Below are 21,790 nucleotides of genomic sequence, written 5' to 3' on the forward strand. Positions count from 1 at the left end.
TCCGACTCAGCCACTTCACATCTATGTGTAATATCATATCCGGTTCATGTTCATCGAGGTGCATTTTGAAAAGTCTCATTTGAAGAGATTGTCCTCTGGAATTCACGATTTTGAAAGCCATGTCCATAATACTTTTAGTATTTAATCTCTTGCTGGCTAACACGTTTTGGTGGATGATACAGTGGTAACTCAAAAAATCTGGGAATTCGTCATCCTTTTGGTGCAATGCGATGAATCCGTTAAGATGTCCTGTCATTGCTTTAGCTCCATTTGTTGTTTTTGATACGAGCTTAAATAGTGGTAATTTAATTTTTTTTTCAATAAAATTTTTGAATGCGTTAAATAAATCAAGACCTCTAGTTCTTTCTTTTAACGAAATGTACGCAGCAGTTCTTCTCTAGTGGCAGAATCATCAAAAACCATACGAATAAAAACGAGCAATAGAGATGTATCACTAACGGCTGTAGATTCATCCAGTTGTAAAGAAAAGGCCACTCAATTACCAATATGAGCACGCAATTGTTCGCTCACATTTTTACTCATTTTTTCGATGCGTTGCATCACAGTATTTCGAGATAGTTGCAGATCTTGAAGAGCACTTTTAATTTCATTTTTGTTCTTAAAATTTTCAAAAAGAGAATCTGTTATTTCTAAAAATGCGTCTTTGATGAATTCTGAAAATACAAACCATTTTCTGATGACCATCAGAAAATGGTTTGCATTTTTTTGCAAGAAACGACTCACTTTAAATGATGCTACAGTTCCTGCTTTCGATTGTAAATTAGGTGTCACGAAGACATTTTGTTGTGCGAATAATAATAACATTTAGATTTTGACTAATCTATTTTTTATATACACGTATATTTAAAATTCTTCGTGATCGACCGAAATTAAAGCCACGATGGATTGGTAGATCGCGATCGACTTGTTGGCCACCCCTGGTTTATTGTATACAGAACGCACATTGCTGTACACAACACTCTTAACACTACTTTTAAAAATTGCACTACTTTCAAAAGATGAGGCACTCCTAAGTAGACTCTCATCTGATAGCAGGTGGTCTCTAGTGGAAAAGTAAAAAAAAAAACCAGATAGCTTTAGCTATATTGCAATCTTATAGCTCTGCAGCATGGCAGCTTACATCGAACAACTTTACAACTGTTTTGTCTGAATGTTGTCACCATAGACCACCTGCTGTCCGTTGAGGGACCAGTTAGCCCTGAAACAAACAGTGACAGCAGCATCACACAGACAAAAAAAGACCAATTAACCTCTTGGCGAAGCCATTGGTTGAAAATAGCGTAATACCAGACAACTCGTTACGAAGGAAAGGTTGATCTGCTGTGAGAATTAATACCATTGTATTATCTAAGCCAGGGTTTCCCAAACTTTTTCAAGCGCGGGGTGTTTGCAGATTTCTTGAACCTACGAGTACAATACTTGTACTCGTAGGTTCAAGAAATAATGACAGTACCATTAGGACATTTAACATACCAGTAATAATGCAATTAGGTATTCATTAACATCAGTAAATATAAATAAAAGATGGGTATTTCATTTCTTTGTTTATTATCAAAATTTTACATAAAATTAACATATTTTTGTGTCTGTTTTTGGGCAAATAAATATTTATTTAATAAGTATTTTTAATATAACTAGGTATTTGGTATTTTATTACATTTTCATTTCTTCAGGAAATTTTCTTATAGATTTATGTAGGTATATTTAAAATAAGTTGTTCGCGGACCGGTACCGGGCCGCGGACCACACTTTGGGAAACCCTGATCTAAGATGTTTAAATCCTGCTGGCCAGAAGAACAGATAGAACAAGATAGCCCTGGAAACACAGCAAGAAGAATTCATGCCTTGTTTTTTCATAGATTCAACTAATTTTGGATTGTAAAATATTAACACTAAGTTAAATACAATAAAGAATATGACCAAAATCTCCAGTTCAGTTATCCGATTTTCCAAAACTTTCGAATATCATTTCTAGAAGTACTGTAATATATCACAGCTTTTAAACAAATAAATAAATAACTTTTCTAACAAGAAAACACAAAACAATTTTATTTACAGAATACGAGGTTTTATTTAATATATATATATTTTTACTTAAACTTCTATAAAAATTAATACAGGAAATTGCATAAAAAAGACTCATTTTCAAAAAATAATTATTATCTACATAATTCGAATATTTATTTAAACAGTTTGAAAGGAACTGGCATTTAATGTAAGTAACAGACTTATCGAAATAAGAATACAAAATAATAAATATTAAATTAAAAAAATCAGGAAAAGCTAAAGAAATTAAATACATACAATACATCCGTTTAAATCAGGAAAAGCTGAAGAAATTAAAATACATACAATACATCCGTTTAAATCAGGAAAAGCTGAAGAAATTAAAATACACACAATACAACCGTTTATGATTAATCACACCATTTTGTTATTTCAGTTTAGCGCCCTCTACCCACAAGCGGATACCACACAGCAAAAATAATTGATATTAATTTGTATTATGGGTACAATAGATTTATAACTGAAAAACAAAAAACTTTAATAGTAAGAGCAGCTAAATTTTGGAAGCATCTGGGTCAGGATTCTGATGTCCGCTAATAACAGAAACAGTAGACCTGAAACATGTAATTAAAATAAATGGATTATAAGCGATAGCGTATCACCATTATGTGAATATTTGTGAAATTTTACCAATTAACTTGCACATTTTATATAAAATGAAATAAACTTATACATTGTGTATTTAATATTATTAATAAATATTTTAAATTGAAAAGTTACTATCTCCATCACATTTTGTAACTTATTATAATTAACAAAAAAACAATGTCTTGTTTAAAGGGTCCATCTCCTTTAGTTTTGACCATCAGATTGTTTTAAACTTTCCAAAACTTCTTTAATTTAAATTGCATTTAAATCAAAGAAATTTCATATTTTGTTTAGGCATTATAAATAAGTTTTTAACAATAATTTGATGTTTAACAACAATTCCATTATGAATTAGCAGATCAGCTTAAAAATTTACTGACCAACACCTGACATTCTCCTGTAGATCTTTGTACTGTTGCACCACGTATGCATCGTCATTGATTAATCTTGATAGGTCACGAAAAAGGAAAGTTTTTGTAGCCTTTTTCAACAAATTAAAATAAACGTCCCTACTTAATTTCAGAGGAATTAAAGGAAGGCGAAATTTAAGTGAGTCTACATTTTCTCTCTAAATGATATATTACTCTTTTGTACATTATTTTACCTTGCGGTTTCTGCTTTCTGCAAGGGTAGCTCATGGAGTATTGTCAATGATATACAGGAATTTTTCCAGCAGGGATAAGGAGGTGATTATTCCATTGTATAAGGCAATGGTCAGGCCACACCTAGAGTACTGTATACAGGTCTGGAGGCCTCATTTCAAGAAGGATGTAGAGCTGCTGGAACGAGTACAGAGAAGGGCAACAAGATTAGTGAATGGAACAAAGGGGTGCTCTTACGAAGAAAGGCTTAAGTTTTGCAAATTACAGTGTCTGGAGACTAGGCACCAGCGAGGTGATCTGATAGAGGTGTATAAAGCCTTGAATGGTTTAAGCATGCTCAATGCTGATGAGATTCTTCCTCTAGCTCAGAAAAATCACCTGAGAGGGCATAAATTCAAATTGAGGAAAGACAGATGTAGGATAGACGTGAGGAAATTTGCCTTTAGCCAGCGGGTGGTTGGTTGGTGGAACAGACTTCCATCCCTTGTGGTGGAGGTTGATATCCTAAATAAGTTTAAGGCTCAGCTGGACAGGTATTTGGAACGAACAGAGGGGTGAAGTGGAAGTGGGTTTTTTTTTTTTTTTTTGGCTGATACTGCATAAGCTTGCTTTCTTGCATCAAATGCCTCTACTAATGCTAATGCTAATGCTAATAACGTTCAAAAGCGTCAGCGGTTTTTATTTTCAAGAGGGTATTTTTGCGGTGAAGTCGGATCCAAGACACTGTCAAATCAACCTCCCCCACCTTCCAAAAGTTAGCAATATTCAATGCTACAATATGAATGACATCCTGTTTTAATGAGAAGTTAAAAGAAATGACTGGAAAGAAGAAGAAAATATGCCTGATTACGAACAGAAACGAAAGAAGATTATGAAGAATACAAAAAACTGGGTAAATAAAAAGAATACAAAAAGTAGTTGCTGCAGTACAAAAATCAAAAGAAGGCTTTTTGAATAATTACTCTGGCCAATTACAACATGGAATTTACGGCAGAGACAAATATGAAGATTTATCAGAAATCAAAGAAAAGAAATTAATAAATATATTAACTTGGATAAAATATCAATGTTTTGATATATCTTCAGAATCAGGAAACATATTTTCAGAATCTTCACGCAGATTGCTGTAGTAGGGTTTTAGGAGTATCAGCAACTAAGGCCATATTGCTCCGTATATACTCTCTGTAAATTGCATGTGTTCTGAGGTCAAGTTTCTGTTTGCTAGACAAAAAACTCGAGTTTCCGGGAGGAAAAACCATGCTACCCTCGACGGAGACCGACTAATTCAGCATTGCTGAAAAAAGGTCCATAAAATTCCTCCCGTCATCAACGGGACTCGAAATCAGGTCTTTTGCACCAAGGGTGGGGAGGACGGCGATTCTGCCAACTCTGTTACTCGCGGTGGCCTTGATGCAGAGGACAGGAATATAACATATACCTTACCCCCGGGGGCTCACATCTGGTGAGTATGGACTTGGCACACCTAGGGTCCTGAGCTGAGCTGGATATCATCATTCTTCTCCTTCTTGGTGATTCCCTTCTACTCTCTCTCTCTCTCTGAGTAATTCAGAAATTTTTTTTTTTTTTTTTTTTTTCAGTTTTTTTGCCTAGTGCAGCATAAGCCTCAGGCTCCCTTGCACCATATGGCTAATAATAATAATGTGCAACAAAGAAAAAGGCCTGGCCAAACTGAGGATTGCTGGTACCCACTGTTATTGCACTACCTCCAGTGGGTGTGGGATTCGTCCAGTCTCGGACAGTTCACTTATGTATTTTTTTTCTTTTCTTTTCTTTTCCTTTTTTTTTTGAGCCCATACCCCCAGTCTGGGCAACTATAGGTATGACTTTTTTTTTTTTACTTTTATTTATAATTTTTTATTATCTTATTTTACCTTTACCTTCATTTTATTATTATTTTTTTTTTTGTTTGTTTTTTTCTCCATGCTGGTTTCCTTAGTTTGGGTAGCTGTGGGTTCGGGATTTTGCTGACACCCACTATTATAGCACTACCTCCAATGGATGCAGGAGTTCGTCCTCTTCCGGGCAGACAACAATTGTAATGGTCTTTCTCCACTCGGCCAGGGATATGTCTAGTTGTGGCCTACCTCCACGTGGTGTAGAATGGCACTGGGCACGCTTTCCAGGTGATTGCCTTCCCGGGGGCAAAGAGGCCAGAGACAACATAACAACAAACTTAACACTGCCCACATTTTTGTCCGTTCTACAGGGTTTTGCATAATCACAGAGTACCATCGCAGAGTATTGCAAAGAAAAAATATACCTGAAAACCTTATTAAAATAGTGAGAGAATTTTATACAGAAAATCAAACAAAATTTAAAACTGAAAACACGTTATCTAAAGAAATACCAATTAGAAAAGATATACGACAAGGCAATTCATTGAATCAAACCATCTTCACTCTTATTATGGACAAAATTATTAGAGAAATAATTTAGAATTTAAGAAAGGTGTTAAACTAGGAAATAAAGAATTAAAAATGTTAAATATGCTGATGACTCTGTACTACAGCACAAACAGAAGATGATATACAAATATTACTGCATAGATTTCAACGAATTGCATAACACATAATATGGAACTTTAAGCAATAAAACAAAATCGTTAACAGTTACTAAGGTCCCTGCGAGAGTTAAACTGAAATAAGAAGGAAAAATAATAGAAGAAGTAATGAAATTTAAATAGTTGGGAATAGAAATTGAAAGCAGGAATGGAATGGTGGACTCCACTGTTCTATTCCTGCTTTTGACATGTTTTGACATCATACACTTGGATTTCAGGAAGATTTTTGATACTGTTGCCCATAAAAGACTGCTGTACAAACTGGAGCAATGTGGCATTAAGGGCAAGTTACTGCTATTAATAAAAAGGATGGTTCAGTGGAAGAAGACAGAGACGACTTATCAATGGGCACTGCTCTTCATAGACTAATGTTATTAGAGGGTTTTCCCAGGGTTCAATCCTGGGTTCATTGTTGTTTTCAATATCTATCAATAATATTGATGAAGGTATATCAGGTTTAACGTCTAAGTTTGCAGATGATACAAAGGTTGGCAGTGGTGTTAACGCAGTCATCAGGGTGAGTTACAGCAAGAAGATCTAGGAAAACTGGGTCGATTTGCGGAGAAATGGCAGTTTAAGTTTAACATTGACTAATGCAATGTACTACACAAGGGTAGTGGAGAATGAAAAAGACCTGAGGGCAACTGTGCAGTCAGAGATGAATTCTCTGGGCAGGGCAGACTACTGCCTGGAAAACTCATGGTGTTTTGCCAATGATATACAGAAAAATTTTGCTAGCAAGGATAAGGAAATGATTATCTATTTGTATAAGGCCATGGTTAGGCCGCATCTTGAGTACTGTATACAGGTCTGGAGGCCTCACTTTAGGAAGGATGTAGATCTGCTGGAACGGATGCAAAGAAGGGCACCAGATTGGTGAAGGGTGCTATTGCTAAGGAAGGAAACAGTTTTGCAAATTGCATCGTCTCGAGACTAGGCACCGGCGGACAGATCTGAGTGAGGTGTTTAAAGCCTTGAATGGATTGAATAAGCTGAATTTTAATGGCATTCTTCCAATTGCTAAGACTACACACATGAGGGCACATAACTTTAAATTGGGGAACGATGGTCGCAGGATAGATATGCGGAAGTTTGCCTTTAGCCAGTCGATGGTTGATTTTTGGAACAGTCCTCCATCTGTGTGTTGTCGAGGTGGATGAGTCGAATAAATTCAAGGAAGAACTACACAAATTCTTAGAGGATATGGATGGGTGAACTAAATAATTTTTTATTTTTCTTTGGCTGATGCTATATAAGCTTTCTTTCTTACATCACTTGCCATTGCATTATTGTGTAAGAATTACCCCAGTGTTTAGAAAGCTGCGTTACTACCCGCTTGGTGGCATTATAAAAGTTATTCACGTGTCGCTGTGAGAACCAATAAACGTGATACTGCAGATTCGTGTGAGATGAGAGATGAAAGTGAAATTGAACTCATAAACAATTGGACAAAAAGATAGAAGACTAACGGGAGGTCTTGTCAAATGAATGAAAGATAAGATTAGTAAAGAAATAAGCAAGAGAGACATAGGAAGACCCAAATTACAGTGGAACGATGCAATCAAAATTGAATGGACTTGATAAGTTGCAAGCTTAAAGTGGAAAGGAAGAAACAGAAAACAAGCTTAAAATTTGAAACTTTCTACTGTTATAAAGTGGACAAAGAACCTTTATCTTATACTGGCCTGCTAAACTATTCTTTAGACATGTGACATAATATTACATATTTTAACAGTAAGATGAAATCAGTGAATATTATACTGCTCTACGAAATTAAGAGAACGTGGTGTAACCAGAGGTGGACTGGCCATAAGACTTACCGGGAAAACCCCGGGAGAGAGGCAGAAAGTCGATGGAGACCGGTGTGATTTTGGCCATAAACACTAGTATGAGGTGGGTATAAGCTTTCTCCGGTAAGAATTTTTGACCCAGTCTGCCTCTGGGTGCAACGCGTGCAGTTTGCAATGAAGCTGCCGTACAAAAATTTGGTATAGTGGTATACCATAGAATAACGATGAAATGAGGAGACAGCGAGAAACTTCGAACAGGTATAAGGGACATTTTAAGGGTTGAATAAGAATTACCAAAAAGGTCACATTACATAATTCAATACAAGTTTCTTGAAAATGTGGTCACATGACATCAGTACAGTGGATAATCCCCTCCCCTCTAATATATCGAGCATGGTTCAGGGCTGTTTAGCCTTGAACCATGCTCGATATAAGGGTGACTATACTGTTCTGTGGCAACAAATCCCATTCTTCCATCAACAGACATTAGCAATGACTGCCGTTACGAGTGGACACGTTTTTCTGCGCTCTGTAATCAACGCTCTGGATTATGTATTTTTACTTTAATTTTCAGTTCAAATTTTATCCTCACAGCAAGTATTCATCGGGCGGATTCTAGTGGTGAGATATTTTCAGTGTCCATTGGGTTTTTCGCCGGATACTAGCGTTTTTCTCTGTTTCCTTTATTTGTGAGACTGTACAGTCACCATGCAGCTCATGGAATGGAAATAGAGAAGAGCTCCGATATAACGCGGCCGCTGCGCTGGTATATGGTCCTTGACTGAGGTGGGTGACCCCCATCAGTGCATACCCTGGGCTGAAAGAGTTCCCCAACATTTCTGTGACTGAAAAGTGCTCGGAACAGTATAATTATGAGTTCAGTGACTTCCCTTCTATCTGCCATTAACTGGCCATGGTGATGTGCCAACTTTTTTTCCTGTCTACTCCATCGAAAATCTGATAAGATCATCGACTACAGGGGCCATTAAAACCCCAGAAGTAGCCTCCCTTCCTCTGGGAGCATTTTTGAATTGGGTGTTCCCCCCTCCAAGTATTCAGGAGGGGACAGCCAAAATCTTTGCAGATGTGCTGCACATCGACAAATTGAGCTCAGACTTGTAGCAATGCCCAACAACTTCCCTATAACATTGTTCCGCGATCAGAGTAACGGATCCCCGCTAATCTGAAATCTGACTGATTTTCCGGATTTTGAAAAATATGGAGGGAAAGCCGAAAAAGGACGATGCAGCGCCTTCACAAGACCAAAACGACGATCCGGTGTTACTCGAACACTATGAAGATATAGAGGAAATCCCAATGGAACCCCTCCAGATGAAAATAAAGAATAAAAGACCAACGGTCCCAAAGTCAGAAAGGGAGACATGCTCCAAGTCGGCACAAAAGGAGTCGCAACATCCATCACTGTCCCAAAATGACCACATGGAAGAGAAACAGCAGGACATCCCCCTGCTGGACCCCACGTTTCCCGAGGGCTCGGTCATCGAGAAATTTCTAATCCTAAAAATGGAGCTCGAGAACCTGTTTAAAGAGCACACAAACAGGGTAACTACTGTCCTAAGGGCAGAAATCGGGTCCTTATTGACAAAATTGGAGATTAGCATTAGCATTAGCATTAGCATTAGTAGAGGCATTTGATGCAAGAAAGCAAGCTTATGCAGCATCAGCCAAAAAAAAAAAAAAAAAAAAACCCACTTCCACTTCACCCCTCTGTTCGTTCAAAATACCTGTCCAGCTGAGCCTTAAACTTATTTAGGCTATCAACCTCCACCACAAGGGATGGAAGTCTGTTCCACCAACCAACCACCCGCTGGCTAAAGGCAAATTTCCGCACGTCTATCCTACATCTGTCTTTCCTCAATTTGAATTTATTCCCTCTCAGGTGATTTTTCTGAGCCAGAGGAAGAATCCCATCAGCATTGAGCATGCTTAAACCATTCAAGGCTTTATACACCTCTATCAGATCACCTCGCTGGTGCCTAGTCTCCAGACACTGTAATTTGCAAAACTTAAGCCTTTCTTCGTAAGAGCACCCCTTTGTTCCATTCACTAATCTTGTTGCCCTTCTCTGTACTCGTTCCAGCAGCTCTACATCCTTCTTGAAATGAGGCCTCCAGACCTGTATACAGTACTCTAGGTGTGGCCTAACCATCGCCTTATACAATGGAATAATCACCTCTTTATCCCTGCTGGAAAAATTCCTGTATATCATTGACAATACTCCATGAGCTACACTTGCAGCCCGTCTGCACTGCTCAGAGAACTTCATATCTGCCTGCACAACCACCCCCAAGTCCCTTTCATTCTCTATCACTGTCAGTGTAGTACCACAGAGTTGATACGTTGCTCTGGGGTTGCTGTTTCCCATGTGTAGTACTTTACATTTGTCAATGTTAAACTTCATTTGCCACCTCTCAGCCCATCTGCTCAACCTTTCCAGATCCTGTTGCAGCAGCATAGTGTCAGTAGTGTCTTTGACAACCCTGCCAACCTTTGTATCGTCTGCAAACTTGGACATTAAGCCCGATATACCATCATCAATATCATTTATAAATACAGAAAACAATAATGGACCCAACACTGAGCCCTGAGGGACTCCACTAATAACATCAGTCCACGATGAGCAGTGTCCATTGATTACCACTCTCTGTCTTCTCCCCCTCAACCACCCCTGAGATGATACAGGTTGAAACAAATATGGAGAAAGAAAGGGCTCTGGTAAAATTGGAAGTATACCAAGCGAGTGGGGAAAACCAAATGCCATAGCACGTCCCATCCTATGCACAGGTGCTGAAGACATAGGCTACAGCCGCTACTAAAGTTGACCAAGCAGAGCACAAAGGGAAAATCCTCCTAAAAACACCAAAACTAATAATCCTACGCCCCAAAGATGGGGGGAAACCAACAACAAGTGAAGATATTAAAACTAAAATCATCGAATCAATAAAAGAAAACTTCAAGAGAACAAGGATCAAGTGAATCAGAAAGATGAGTTCCGGAATCACAATTGAAACGGAGACAAAAAAAGGAGAAATCAAAGCAATCATGGACAACCCCAAGCTAGTGACTCTTGGTCTAAACCTCCCTGAACCTCCCAGAAGAAGAGGCTCAACGGCCATCATATTTGGCCTTCCCAGGAACATCAACCCATAGGATCTAGTAGACGAAATCTACGAAGGGAACCTATGAGAGACTCTACCAGACCAAGACCCGAAAAAACTTATAACTCCAAGATATTCGCTCGCAACTGGGTCGTGGACTTTGCCCCAGTTGTCTGGCAGATAGTAAAAGACCTGACCCGACTATACATGGAATGGAGCTCACACAGATTTAGGGAGCATGTGGTAATGCGAAAGTGCTTCAGGTGCCTTAAGTTTGGTAACATCACACATACTTGTACACAAACGACTCCAATCTGCGGCCACATGAATACAAAAACTGCCTAAATAAGGCTAACAGTCCCCACATGCACAAACTGCAAGATACTAAAAAAGGATGCCAATCACGCAATCAGAGATTCCAACTGCCCAACCTACATTAAAGCAAAAAGCATATACCAGAACAGAACTGATTATGGCTATACACAATAAAAAATATAACCAGACAGAGGTTATACCTTTCAGTATAATGCACAGAGGGCCAGGGCAGTGGTGGACCAGTTGAGGGTGAGAGCTGATGAGGAAGGAGCCGATATCCTCATAATCCAGGAGCCCTATGCACATGATAAAATGGTAAGAGGGTAATCTTTAGCGTATAAGCTTATCCAAAAGAATGGGGGACACGCTATGGGCAGCAATATTAGTGCACAACCTGAGTATAGCAACTACAAAGGTCAGACAGCTCTGTACACTATTGGTTGCCTGTGCTCACATCATCTCACCAATTGAGACCTTCTTTGTGGTCTGCTTATACTGCAGACCAGGCCAAGAAATTATCCATACCACCAATTACTTAGTACCTACTAGATGTGTTACCCAACGAAAAATAATCGTAGGCTCAGATGTCAACTGCTGCTCACCTACACGGCACAGCACCACTAAAGACAGAAGGGGGAGCCACAATGGAGAACTCCTGGGGGATTTCCTCTGGTTCGCAGCTGACGGTCTTAAACAAACCAAACCAGCTTGCAGCCTACACTGGGAGGCGACAATTGATATTTCCCTCGCCACAACAAACCTGGCCTTACACGTCTCCAACTGGAGGGTGAGGACTCTTGGACCACTGGTAATCACCTTCCGGATCACAAGAAACCTTGCCAAAACCCCAACAACCAGGCAACAATGCAACAGGTTTTCCATTAACAAGGCAAACTGGAACCTCTTTGCTTAAAGGCTCACCGAGGCCACACAGTCTAGGCAGCAGGAATTGCTGACTGAGGATGATCCTGATGTCCTGCAATGAAAGATTACAGACGACCTCATAACAAAAGTCACGCAAACAGCAATGAAAAGGAAAAACCCTATGCTCGGTACGGTGCCGTGGTAGTCTCAAGAGCTACAAGAGTCGAGGAGAAAAGTTGCTAGAAGGAAACTTCCAGAGAGCTTGCAGAACCTGGCTGGTACATGAAGTGGAGGCACTCAAACTGTGATACAGACCGGCAAGAAACCAGTACACGGATAAGATTCAGAAAAGCAAAGAACACGCTTGGGAAGAGCTAGTGAAAACAATGGGAAACAGTGACCCTGGAGGGAGGGGGGACAAGGTTACCACCAATAAACTCTCCAGGGTGAAGTACTCACGACTACTAGAACCACGCAAGGCCATCTAACTACTACATGGGAGCAATCAATGAACATCCTGGACGCTATTTACAGGTAGCAAGTAACACCACAGACCGACCAAAAATGTGAACTCTGCCAGCAAAATGACAATTCCAACAGGCGGCTGCAAGGATCAGAAATATGAAGTGTCCTGGCTTAAACCAAATTGAGCTTGAAATTATGAAGCAGGTAGCGGACCTGGCGCCCAATCTACTCCTACAACTATACAACTGCTGCCTAAAAGCAGGATACTTTCCAAAACAATAGAGAACAGCCAACATAAAACTAATCCTTAAAAACTGTGGCAAAACCCTGAGCAATCAGAATCGTACCGTCCCATAGCGCTCTTAACCGTGGCAAGCAAACTCAATGAAAGCCTCCTTCCAAGCGACTGCAGCAGCACTATACTTCAACAGACATGAATGCACCAAACCAATATGGCTTCAAGCAGGGACTTTCCACAACTGACGCCATGATAAAACTCCTAATTGCAGCCAAGGAATGTCAAAATAAGTACCTCCTGACATTTCGGGGGACTTCGCTGGGGAGTTCGACTTCCTCTGGTGGCCGAGTGTCCGGGGAAGGCTCCAACTAGCACGAATCCTGTCAAACCTCTTTCCATCAGCTTTTACCTCTTGCAGAGAAAAACAAAAATCATAACTCCATGTTAAAGCCTAGCCAGAGAGGGTCCATAGGGGTATGTTCTGGGCCCATTACTGTGGAATATCGTCTTGATGAATTCCTACACACTGACCTAGGGGATGTCAAGTTACAGGCATATAAAGTCACCGATGACCTTATATTGACAGTGGCGGCTGACTTCAGAGCCCAGCTGGAAATCTCAGCAAATCGAGCTCTTATCACCCTGCAGAAATGGGCAGAAGAGAATGATCTCATCATATCACCAACCAAAACTACATCTGGGAAGGTCTTGGATCAAGGGAACCCTTGATCCAAGACCTTCCCAGATAAAAATATGTGGAGCTACATAAATTTTGCCACTCAAATGAGATATTTTGGCATCATTTTTGATTCAAACCTCTAATTAAAACCACAACTCAGAAGGAAAAGCGGTAATTATGCAGCCATGGTTTCCCGAGTCACGTGACAAGCTTGGGGACTATATAAATGGACACTGGCCCTTTATTACAAAGCCACTTTTATCCCAATAATTACATATTGCTGCTATTTTTTATCACAAAATGACGGTCACCAATAAAAGGATACTGGATTCAATACAACGATCAATATTGCTAAAAATAACACGTGCCTGTAACACTGTCAGCACTCCAGGTCCTGGTGGGGGTGCTACTGCTGGGTCTCGAAATTATCAGATGTGGCATGAAGTATTACATAACAAAGGGAATCACCATTACCTTCTTAGGACATACAATGGAACTGATGAATGGAGTAAAACAAGAAAAGAATACTACAGGCACAACTTAAGCAAATGTGGTAGACCAGGTGGTCAATCTCCTCTAAGCGTGAGGTCACGAGAAAATTCACCCTCCTCATAGAAAGAACCTATCCAAAATCATCTGCCTGGTTTCAGCCAAGCCTCTGCTCAACCTTCCTTCTGATGGGCCATGGCCCCTTTAATGATAAGCTTTCCATACTTGGACTGCTCTAGGATCCAAACTGTACTTGCAGAGATGGGGAAAGCTGGGAGCTTTCCAGTGCCCCATATATCAGACCTGCATGGGATCTTCACAACACGACTGAGGTAAATACCACATTATATCTTGGATTCAAAGGACGAGTATCCAAACTTCACCAGATTTGCTCAGGACCTCTTCGCAGAAGAAACTGGTTTGCGATCAGAAATTGAGAAACCAAACTTACTGTACATAGATGGCAGCTGTGGAATCCGATTTATCCTGCTGCCTACCCCAGAAGACATATTGGAAACCCCAGAAGGAGACAAACTACTGGCTGCAACGAGACACCATTGGGATTGACCCACTTGACAGGACCTAACTGACCTATGGGATGGGACTTGGTCTCTGGCGCAACTTCACAGAAGTGATCTCACTTGACAAACGTAGCTGTGCTGCCTATGTGCCATCTTGGCGATATGTGCCCTGCTCTTGTGGCATACCTTTATGAAGCAGATAGTGGACCTGGTGCCCAATCTACAACTATACAATTGCTACCTGAAAGTGGGATACTCCCCTCCCCATTGCTCCCCTCTGGTGGGGTGTGGGCTCACCCTGCTGTGTTGGGGTTGCCTTCCCTACTTGCCCCATATCTCTTCCCCCCAAGTCAGTCTCCCCCCTACTCTGTTTAAACTTCACTTTTGATCTACGCAATCAAAAATTTAACTGGCCAAATTAAAATGTGCATTACCACTTTTGACTCAGTGTCTCGTCCTTGAAAATTTTAGCATAGGCCCTAGCTACTGAAATCTCAGGAATCTAGGTGGTAAGGCCTGCCAGAGTAATAAAATTCTAAACTATTGGGTACCTGATCTGCCTCCACATGGCTGCGTGCAGGCAATGTTGGCCCTCAGCAGGGGTCCAGCGGCTAAATGGACAGAAGAACAACAGTACACATATACACAATCCACACTTTTAAATCTCTGGCCTACCCAGGAAACTGGTACATCCACAATGAAAGTAACATAGAGATGGGGGAAACCCCTGGTGCCACTTGACACTAAATACACACTACATGCTTCCATCAGCACAGGCCTTAGCACACCAAGCTACCGAGTTGGCTGTCCACATGCAATGCAATGCCCAAGGGCATTGCACAAATGTTCGATCAGATTTAAGTCTGCTCATTGTGCTGGCCATGGCAGTCATTGGATATCTTGTTTCAAAATATTTCTCCACCACTTGAGCTCTATGTGCAGTGGCATTTTCGTGCATGAAAAGATGATGATGGTACCTAAAAATCTGTTATCGTACCCTTATCAAAAACATGAAGAGGGATGCGACCATCGATTATTATTACGCGTGACACGAGAACATCGCCTCCACCGAGTGTTTCTTTTTGTTGTTTAAGGGATGGTACCACATTCCTCATTGTCTCCAGATGAAATAACATGTAGAATGTTTGTAGGCTAAAACTCAACTCATCAGAGAACAGAACTGTAACCAATTTGTCAGAGCTTCAAGTCACATGTTCATGTCCAGTTTTGACCAACCCTGCTGTAGGTTGGAGTTAATGGAATACAAACCCCCCAGGGGCTCACATCTGGTGAGTATGGGCTTGGCACACCCAGGGTCCTGAGCTGGATATCATCATTCTTCTCTTTCTTGGTGATTCCCTTCTACCTCTCCCTCCCTCTCTCTCTCTTTTTGGGTAATTCAGAAATTTTTTTTTGCTTGGTGCAGCATAAACCTCAGGCTTCCTTGCACCATATGGCTAATAATAACAAACCACTGCCTTCCTTGCATAGAGTCCACTTGAATTGAGCCTTCTTAGTCATTCACAAGTAGTTATTTTTTGGTGTTCCATCTCAGTTGGTGAAACATGTTGGCTAATCGTATTTATGCAAAAAAAAAGTAAGCATTGGATCAAAAGTTATACCTAGGTTGGTACTGTTTATGACTATTGGTATTTCCAGTCCACACGGTAGCACAGTGGTTATAATCATCCTTAACACATCAAATGAAGAGAGGCTGATTCGAATCTCGTCAATGATGCAAGGAACTCTGATGGGCTATTTCACTTCGTGGATGAGTTAGTTTATCTCAAGCATAGACAGCAAGGTTTTCTCCAGAAACCCAGTGTTTTTCATTCAGCACATTCAAACTGACCAGAGAACACAACCAATTTACACACACACACACACATGTATAGATGAAGTTCTTCAGTGGTGCTAATATGACATTTTTTATTGATATTTCAGGTTAAGAGACAGAGGCTTCAGCTGGATGATTCTTCAGGAAGTACATTACGGCTAATTTGGTTGGATTGATGCAAATGTTAAATTCAGCAGATATGTCTGTAGACTGCTTAATTTCGAACAGAGAACACACTTGATATCTGCACCTTCGTCATTGGGCCCATTTCTTGTGAGGATTTGAGGTCATTTGCATAAAGATGATGTATGGTTTTTCTATAGAAAGGGAAGTTCGGAGAAGACTCCTCTTGGGGTATTCCTGCTGAAATATATCTTGTCCTCGTGTTCTGATTATGGCAGATAACCACTGTTCTTTCTTGGTGGGTGGCACCAAGGAAGCAGAGTACAGCATCTGTCATGGAGAAATAATTCTCGAGCTGATGGATCAGAGAGCAGATTGTACAATGCAACCCTTTCTGAATAAAACAAAAGAAATTACTATTTGTGTTGGTTGGCAAAACTAGCACTGCAACCACTTTGTGAAAGTCTAAGTCAGCTGTCTGTTTCTATTTGATCTGTGGTTCGAATGTCAAAGGTGGGTCCCACAGGGTTTGGATCTTCTGGTCCCTTGGAAGTTTCTAATATTCATTAATCATATTTAACGCTCTGTCCACTTTTATGATATAAAGGTGAACACTGTTTAATGATGGTAATCAGAGTCTGCTACTTCAATGAGACTTGGATAAAATATATGGATGGGCTGGGGTTTAATATTGGAAAATGCAAGGTCTTTCATTTGGGCAATAGTAATCCTAGAGTAACATACCACTTGGTAACCACCAAACTGAAGGCTGTAGATAATGATAGGTAGTTGGGTGCGACTGCACCCACTTGATGTCTGCATCAAGTGAGTGCAGTCACACTCATCAAGTTATATCAAGTTTTGTGACGGGTGCAGATAGGATAGTACATGGGGATTTTGTCATTATAATATAGAAGCATTGCCAATAGAGATAAGGAGGGTATTATTCCATTATATAAAATGGTTCGGTTTTATCCTGAATACTGCATTGCTTTGAGACCCCATTTTGGGAAAGACTATTTGAACAGGTGACATGGGAAGTGTTTTTTTTTTTTTTTTTGGATGATGCTGCATAAGCTTGTTTTCTTGCATCATTTGCCATTACTAATACTAATACTAAAAACAAGAAGGTATGGTTACAGCTGACCCAGTAACATGAAAACTGGACAGTGAAAGATTGAAAAACGTTGCCTGGTCTGACTAATCTCGGTTACTGTTGCTGAGAGGGCCAGATATGGTGAAACAGCATGAGTCCATGCACCCATCCTACCTTACACAGCCACCTGGTGGTAGCAGCATAATCACGTGAGGAGTGTTGGAGTGTTTTCTTGCTGCACACTGGGTTCCGTGATAACAGTGGAGAAATATTTGGATGCCATAAATCATCTGGAAGTTATTTCTCACCAAAAGCATCCTTGGCTAGTTAATTGCTTATCAATCTGTGAATGGATCCTTTCAACAGGACAAAGTGCCACGTCACATGGGCATAATTGGGCAAAACTGGTTTCATAAACACGAGCGTGACTTCAGCCTACTGTGGTGTCCTCCCCAGTCACCAGATCTCAATCCAATTGAGCATCTCTGTGGGATGAGGTGGAAAACGCTCTTCACAGTAGTGAAGTGTGTGTGCTAGGTCACTTCTGCATAACTCCAAAGCCCAGTTTCCTTCAGAATTATTTATGGTGTTTCTTCGTCTTCCTTGTTTTCTTTTTCTTTGTATTTTGCCTTCCAGCATGTCCAGTAACATCCCTCTATGCCTCATGGTGTGTCCAATCCATTGTAGCCAGTCTTCTAATTCTTCTTAGAATTCTTTCTTATATATGTTGTAAAACCACATTATTACTCATTTTTTCTGTCTAGCTAATCTTTTCCATTCTCCGCCAGCACCACATTTCAAACGCCTCTAGTTTTTTCAAATTGGTTTTGTTTAATGTCTCTGCTGAATACAATGCAATTGACCAAATATATGTTTTCATAATTCTTTTTCTTAGATCTAGTGACATATTCCTTTGGCTTAGTAAAGAAATTTTAATTCTAAATGCTTGTTTTACCATTACAATTCTTGAACCAATTTTATTGTTGCAAGATGCATCCTGTGTTATAATCTGTCCTAGATATTTAAATTTTGTAACCTGTTCTATTTTTTCACCATCAATTTCAATATGAAATTGTTTTGGCTTTTTACTTATCATAATCTTTGTTTTAACCTTCATTCCATATTTCTTCACTTTCTTGGTTAACTGTTTTAGCATACTGGATAATATTCTTGGACTACCTGCAAAGATTACCTAATCATCTGCAAACTTAATTGTGCTAAGCATTCTTCACCTATCTTTATACCCAGCTTTTTACCATCAAATGCTTCTTTCAATATTAATTCTGCAAATATATTAAACAAACCTAGGGAAAGCAGGCATCCTTGCCTCACTCCTCTCTATTTTTGCTGTTTGTCATTTCTCCATTTATGCTTTCACCTAAGAATCTTAAAGTTCCTACTGCTTCTCTTGTAGATAAGTTCTTTCTAAAATGGCATTGTGTGTCCTCTACTGTTTGATGTGTAACATTCTATTCATATTTTTCATTTTTAATGCATATGATATGAGGCTGGTGTATGAGGCTTTAATGCATATGCATATGAATTTGGTTGGTGTGGATTTTTTTGGTATTGGCACTATGATAGTTGTACAATGTTCTTCTGGCCATTTTCCTTCACTATATGCTTTTGAAATCAATTCAAATAGTGACTGCTTGACTTGGTCTCCACTGTTCTTTATTAATTCTGCTGTAATATTATCTATACCATACCAAGAGCTTTGTTGTTAGGAAGTAACTTCAAAGCTAAATCAAATTCTTTTAGTTCCTAATTCATGCTTATAAAAGTTGGTTAAGGGCTAATTTTTAATCACTGATCCAGAAGGATGCAACTAGTCATTGTTAGCTGCCATTTACCAAACAGAGCAGCTAAACAATAGGATATTTTGGTTATTTTCATAAACATCCACTGAAGACTGTTTATTAGTATTAGCAGCGTTGTCATGAGATATTTTTGCACTTTAGGCAAATCAAGCATGCCCTTTTAAATAATCCACATGAGGGTGAAGAGCCCCTACCCAAAAAAGCACACTAGGCATTTGCCTGGATGCCTACCATACCATGACGGCAGTAAGTATTAGTATTAATAGTAGTAAATGATGCAAGAAAGCAAGCTTAAATGTCAGCATAAAAAAAAAAAAAAAAAGACAGAAAACAAACAGTAACAGTAACTTTTCACCTGTTCATCCTCCTCTAATAGTTTTCCCCTTGAATTTATTCAAACTATCCACTTCCACAACACCAGATGGAAGTCTGTCCCAACAATCGAAGATCTGCTAACTGAAGGAAAATTTTCACACAACATTCTTATGTGGCACAGTTAAAATTTTCAGAACTGCTTGTTTATAAGACAGTGACAAGACTATTGTGAGGCTAAAACAAGTTTTAAAAGTAAACACTTTGCTATACAATTAATGAATGCTATAGCAATGAAAGCTTGGACTATGCACTGAACTTTACAAACATTCTCATTTCTACAACCCATCTTCCAATATCTTAGTCTAAATTTCTCTGGTGGTAACTCAGCTGGCACAATACATCACTGCCTGCTACTTGCATAAAGATGCCTGTGTTTGATTTCTGTCAATGACAAGGAATTTCTAGAGTCCTTTTCAATCTAGGATGAGCTATCTCAGGTGAAATGAGCAGGGGTTTCCTCCCTGTGAGTTATTCTGAATTTTTCAGCTTGCAAACATGCGCTTCTACAGACAACACACACCATACAGATACGAGTGACAAGCTCCAGTACTGTTAAGATAAATGAAATGTTAAGATGAATGAAAAATTCAACATTCAGATTCTTTCTCTAAGAATGAGAGTGTGAGAAAAAGTGTGTGCGTGCACGCGCGCACACATTGTGTGTGTTTAGAGGAATAAAAAGAGAGGTAGAGAATTCATAAGACAATGACAACATGAAATAAAAATAAAACACAAATTATTAATTTAAATAATTGTTGCACTAAATAAAAAAAAGTGCAAATAACAATAAAAACAAACAGAACAGTTATCATGCAAAGCTGGTTAAAAATTTGCTTTATTTCTATCTTCCAATAATAAAAACGTAATGTTATTCATTATAAAGAGTATTAAAGATTCTATAAATAAATGCAAATTTTAATTCAAATAGTCCTTCACTTCCACTATTTCATAACATTAACTTACTCAGAACAACTACATCCCTTCAATAAACATGATTTTGCCACTACTCTAATGTTACAATTCTATAAAAATGTAGATAGAAGTAAACAAATACAGTTAAATAAAACAATATACCAAAATAAATGTTATAAAAAGCAAATGACCCTATATACATATATGTTGGCAAATACCAACATTATTGCCACCTTCAGGAAAAAAAAAAAAAAAAACAACTTACAAATAGTTAAAAACACAAATAACACACTGTTCAGGCATTGGTAAATACACATTGGCGACTAGTGATAAATTTTTAGCAGATTTATATCAGAATTAGAATTTAAAAAAGGGAACAGCTTGACTTATTAACTGTAGTGTATGTGCGTATATATAATGCTCTGGCCATATAACATGGCAGTGACCAAATCTAATAGCAAGTAATCTAATAATCTGCATTTAATAACATGTTCAAAAAGGGATAAGTAACCAAAAACTTATATCTCGTACATTTAGACACCCCAGTTCAAAATTTAAAAAATATATGCAAAAATTCTGGGATGTATTTTAGGATCTGTAACAAGAAAGTCTTATAAACAGGTGTCCAATTAATACACAGACTGCTGACAAAAGTAGCATCCAATTATTTTAATCAGTTCCAGAGCACTGATATGAACTCAAGCTGAAATGATGGATATAACTTACCAAGAAATGATATAAATAATTTTCAATCTGACAATGCTGTACAACAATGGTAGAATTCCTAATTATCTTCGAGGTTCTGGATCAGAATATTATTTGGAATGTGGCTGATTCCAAGTGAAACTGTCTTCAAGCACTAATAAATGTATTTGTTTATATTATAAAATATTAAAGTAACCATGAGGCCGTTGCTTTTATCATATATTATGGACTCTAATTTTATGCTGCCAGGGTGTAATTTATTTTAAAGTACAGATAAATGCCTTAAAAAAATTATAATTAACCTTTTCCAGAGTATGTATCTCTGTTATATTACAGTATTTATTGAACTGCAAACCAAGGGAATCAAATGACAAATGAAATTTAAAATATGGAATATAGGTATTCAGAGTAAAAGTATATTTTATGCATTTATGTATACATACATATATATATATATATATATATATAAACTTGATTATTTATTTCATGCTTCATGTTGCTATTAAGAAATAAACTATTTATTAATTATCAAATTGGTATATATGTGGCATTAATGCTATTGCAATATTTATCAATTAAACAT

At 38.7% G+C, this 21,790-nt stretch overlaps 1 protein-coding gene across 1 annotated transcript in view; it reads right to left on the reverse strand.

The window, feature by feature from the left end:
* Positions 1 to 2,581: 2,581 nt before the first annotated feature.
* The window catches only part of LOC150077864 (uncharacterized), a 65,846-nt gene continuing 46,637 nt past the window's right edge, over positions 2,582 to 21,790 (reverse strand). Inside the window, exon 5 of the mRNA XM_090384385.1 lies at positions 2,582 to 2,642. Within this exon, the coding sequence (XP_090240511.1) occupies positions 2,582 to 2,642 (61 nt within the window). The remainder of the gene's footprint in view (positions 2,643 to 21,790) is intronic.

Source organism: Mastigoproctus giganteus, chromosome 11, assembly GCF_048544385.1.
Source record: "Mastigoproctus giganteus isolate SK-2022 chromosome 11, ASM4854438v1, whole genome shotgun sequence".
Classification (NCBI taxonomy): Eukaryota; Metazoa; Arthropoda; class Arachnida; order Uropygi; family Thelyphonidae; genus Mastigoproctus; species Mastigoproctus giganteus.